A 4,571-nucleotide genomic window follows, 5' to 3' on the forward strand; every position below is an offset into this window, starting at 1 on the left:
ATTATCAAGCTGGTGAAGGTTTTACAACTGTTATACATAAGAAATTGGTATAAATCTGGATAAATGAGGAAATTAAAAATGAACTGATTCTAGAAAATCTGTGCTTTGTCACTATGGTAGGCACTAGGCAGTAGCCATACCCAGGATGGTGCCGTTTTCCGCGGATTAATCCGGCATAAACGAGACTCCAAGCCCTTCTACTGGCATACAACGCGGCATACAAAGAGCTAAAATAACGTTATTGCGCACACGCCCGGCGTACGTCCGCATCTGGCTTGTCTTGACCTCAACGTACGTCTGCATCTGGGCGATCTGGCTTGTCCTGACGTACCGTACGTCCGCATCTGGCTTGCCTTGGTGTACGTTTGCATCTGGGTGATCTGGCTTCATAGTGGCAAAGCAGCGAGTTTTTTAGACTCTCCCTCAAGTTCATTTTTGAGTCCTATAACAGTTTACAGCTTTTGCTCATAAAAAAGTCCCTGGCTGCTAAACAATAAAAATATTATGAATTTTGTGGCGAAAAATTTCCTTTACCGAAAGTGAACGTTCTTTTAATCAGAATAAATCCCACGCCAAGTGTGTCTTGATATAAAGTTATTTTCAAATTGTAAACAGCTGACGCGCCCTAATTATATACTGGCCGCGTTTCTTCGAGCGGACTTATTACGTGTTTTGTTTTGAGAAGGGTTAGCTCACTCTGAAAAATGAATGGTTATATCGTCCAAATAATTACTCGCTTTTTTACCCACAGCTCGAGCAGATTTCAGGCTAAACATTGATACGCCCATTTTCTGGGCCTAACTGATTCAGTATGATCCACACTAGGGCAAAAAGTATGTGGCTATTTGAACAATGTCTCAATAATTTATCTGAGTGCACGTTTATCGACGCCTGCAAAGCTTGGAGCAATATCAGAACAAGAGCGCGGCAGTTCAGGGCAGGCGAGCGGCAGTTCAGTGCCGATGTGAGGCAGTTCAGTGCAGGCGTGCGGCAGTTGAGTGCAGGCGAGCGGCATTTCAGAGCAGGTGCTCGGCAGTTCAGTGCAGGAGCGCGGCAGTTCAGTGCCGATGTGAGGCAGTTCGGTGCAGGCGGGGGGCTTTGCAGTACAGACTTAGTACAGTTGAGGGCAGGCGTACAGCAGTTCATGGCAAGTGTTGGACAGTTCAGGACAGGCGAGCGGCAGTTCAGTGCAGGAGTGGGACAGTTCAGACCAAACGTGGAGCAGTACAGGACATGTATCACCACACCGCAACAGGTCACTCCACTTCACCTAGATGGTAAGTACAAATTAATAATAATTACCACTATTATTTATTGAGACGGATTAATAAAGTACTTAAAGTCGTTACTTCATCGGAACAATATGTGTGATTATTTATTTCTTTTTCAACTATCATATATTCGTATCCTATTATCAAATACTTATATAATCAACCAATACCAGTTAATATGAAAATGCAATGATGTTATATTATAATCATATATAATAATATTAATATTATTGTCATATAATAATATATATGACAATAATAATTATAATCATTTAACTATAAAATGAAGCAATACTTCAGATGCTGAAGACCTCGACTTCTCGGACCACCGCCGTGTGTTCGCTGCGTGGCGCCTGAGGGCCCTGCTGCGTGCCGTGTGCGTGTTGCATGCGTGCTCCGTGGACGCCTTCGTGGACAACAGTCACACGGTAACAGCGATAACTGATACACGGTAACAGCGATAACTGATACACGGTAACAGCGATAACTGATGCACGGTAACAGCGATAACTGATGCACGGTAACAGCGATAACTGATGCACGGTAACAGCNCCTCCACTCAGTCCCACTCACCCCTCCACTCACTCCCACTCACGCCTCCACTCAGGCCCACTCACCCCTCCACTTACTCCCACTCACCCCTCCACTCAGTCCCACTCACCCCTCCACTCACTCCCACTCACGCCTCCCCTCCGTCCCACCCACCCCTCCACTTACTCCCACCCACCCCTCCATCCACTCCCACTAACTCACCCTCTACTCACTCCCACTCACCCTCCACTCACTCCCACTCACCCCTCCACTCACTCCCACTCACCCCTCCACTGACCCCTCCACTCTCTCCCACTCACCCTCCACTCACTCTCACTCACCCTCCACTCACTCTCACTCACCCCTCTACTCACTCCCACTCACCCTCCACTTACTCCCACTCACAACTCCACTCACTCCCACTCACGCCTCTACTCACTCCCACTCCCCCTCCACTCACTCCCACTCACCTCTCCACTCACTCCCACTCACCCCTCCACTCAATCCCACTCACCCTCCACTCACTCCCACTCACTAGACAGCACGGTAGCAGCAATAACAACTACACGGTAAGAACCACAAGTATGTTGTTCAAGGCGGAGCATAATGAGAGGAGTTATAGAACAGGAAACCTACTTGCGCATCCCCCTCATTCAGCTGTTCATGTTCATGCCGAGAAATGCAACGTCCCGGAATTCGATCCAAATTTTAAATGCCGGTTCAATTTATAATCCTCAAAAAATTAGAAATAGGTAGTCTGTCGGCCGTGTTTTTTCATGATTATTTGTTTTTATTTGTCGATTTAGATTTCTATTTCTGCAAGGTGAATTTTAATTTAATAATTGATTGTACTTGCGTTTGGCGATTCTGAACTGGCGAGGTTTTGAATATCATTATCGAGAAATTGGCCATAAAAATTTAGGCATTGTGCATTAATGAATAACGAGGTATTGGGAATCAATAAATAACGAGGTATTGGGCTTCAATGAATAACGAGGTATTGGGCATCAATAAATAACGAGGAAATGGGCATCAATAAATAACGAGGAATTGGGCATCAATAAATAACGAGGAAATGGGCATCAATAAATAACGAGGTATTAACAATGAAAAAGAATAATTAGGCATCAATTACGAAGTATTGGGCGTTAATAACGATTAAATAACATTACCAATTGCAGTTACTGCGGCTGGGGGAGCGGCTGCTGGGCCAGGGGGCGCTAGGGGCGCTGGTGGGGCCTTTCTACAGGCAGTTCGTCGCGGGGCCCGACGAGGGGGCGCTGAGGGGCGCCAGGGACGAGCTGCAGCGTAAGGGCGTCCACGTCATGGTGGCGCCCCTGCTGGAGAGCGACGTGAGCGACAGGTGGGCGTGGGCGACAGGTGGGCGTGGACGACAGGTGGGCGTGGGCGACAGGTGGGCGTGGGCGACAGGTGGGCGTGGGCGACAGGTGATGTGAAGACGCTGCTAAAGAACTGATTTAGAACATTGGCCTTACCCTCGTCAGAAGATATCTTCCGTTGATTTACATTCAAATCAGCAATACCGTCCCTTGTCTTACACTTCGAACTAGCATACAAGAAGAAGGCTTTCGGGTACTTTTTCAAGTTTTTGGCAACGTCTTTTTCAAAATTTTTGACTGCGGTGCGACAAGCTTTTTTAGCTTGATTTCGAGCTCTAGCATACAGGTTATACTCAGCATCGCTACGAGTTCGTAAACAACGCTTGTAGTCTTCCTTCTTTTCTTTTAGCTTTGCTTTCACCGTATTGTTCATCCACTGTGTTTTTCTGACTCCACAGAGCTTTATCTTAGGTACACTCGCATCAACTGCAGACATAACTATGTTCTTGATGAATGACCAAGACTCCGCCACATTCAAGTTATGATACAGTCCGAAATGTTCGCTGCACTCACTTATTCACGAAGTTTAACATAGTCGCCTTTCGCAAAGTTGAAGCGTTCACGCTTCCGAGGCGTCTTTTCTGTATAGCACTTAATACTGAAAAACAATGACTGGTGGTGACTTTTGCCCAACGGAGCCTCGTGGCGAAGCTCTTCTATACCATTGATTCTTCACTAATAAACACTAGGTCTAGAGTATTTGGAGTCTGATTACCTCTAAAATGGGTTGGCTTTGTGATGTGCTGGTATAAAAATGAGTCTCTCACAGACTCCATGAACAAGGATGAAGGGTGATTCTCATCCCTTGGAGAGGATTCATGTGCCCAGTCTATTTCTGGATGGTTAAAGTCGCATGAGCCAAGGTGACGTCACATGAGCACAAGGTGACGTCACATGAGCCAAGGCGTCACATGAGCCAAGGTGACGTCACAGTTGGAATAACAATTAACATCCGCTAGGAGCAGCTACGCGTGGATCAACCTTGCATTAGTTCAACCATGGTTACACTCATCCCCGCCACTCACTCCCACTCATCCCCGCCACTCACTCCCACTCTTGTCCACTCACTCCCACTCTTTTCCACTCTCTCCCACTCATCCCCGCCACTCAGGGGGGACGAGGAAGGCTTCGAGAAGAACTTCCGGCAGATGCTGGGGCTCGTCGCTGCCCTGGGTGAGGGGTTGCACCCTTCTTCCCTTCCTCCCCTTGGTGGGGGAGCAGACCCTTCTTCCCCTCCCCCCCACGGTGGGGGATCAGACCCTTCTTCCCCTCCCCCCATCTGCCAGGCCAAAATAACGGGACATCTCAACCCCACGATTGCGGTGAGTGAACGCCCATTAGATGCATGGTGTCACTCACAAGTAGTAAT

General features: G+C 47.5%; 1 protein-coding gene across 1 annotated transcript; it reads left to right on the top strand.

Moving 5' to 3' along the window:
• Positions 1 to 753: 753 nt before the first annotated feature.
• LOC108677818 lies at positions 754 to 4,516 on the top strand (the record flags this gene model as incomplete). Its single annotated transcript, XM_018166107.2, is given in 4 exon segments — positions 754 to 1,277; positions 1,572 to 1,699; positions 2,984 to 3,165; positions 4,314 to 4,516. Coding segments are annotated over 4 exon segments (979 nt in total), but the record flags the coding sequence as incomplete, so codon positions are not given.
• Between the last annotated feature and the right edge of the window lie 55 nt (positions 4,517 to 4,571).

Source organism: Hyalella azteca, unplaced genomic scaffold (genome assembly GCF_000764305.2).
Source record: "Hyalella azteca isolate HAZT.00-mixed unplaced genomic scaffold, Hazt_2.0.2 contig6296, whole genome shotgun sequence".
Taxonomy (NCBI): domain Eukaryota; kingdom Metazoa; phylum Arthropoda; class Malacostraca; order Amphipoda; family Hyalellidae; genus Hyalella; species Hyalella azteca.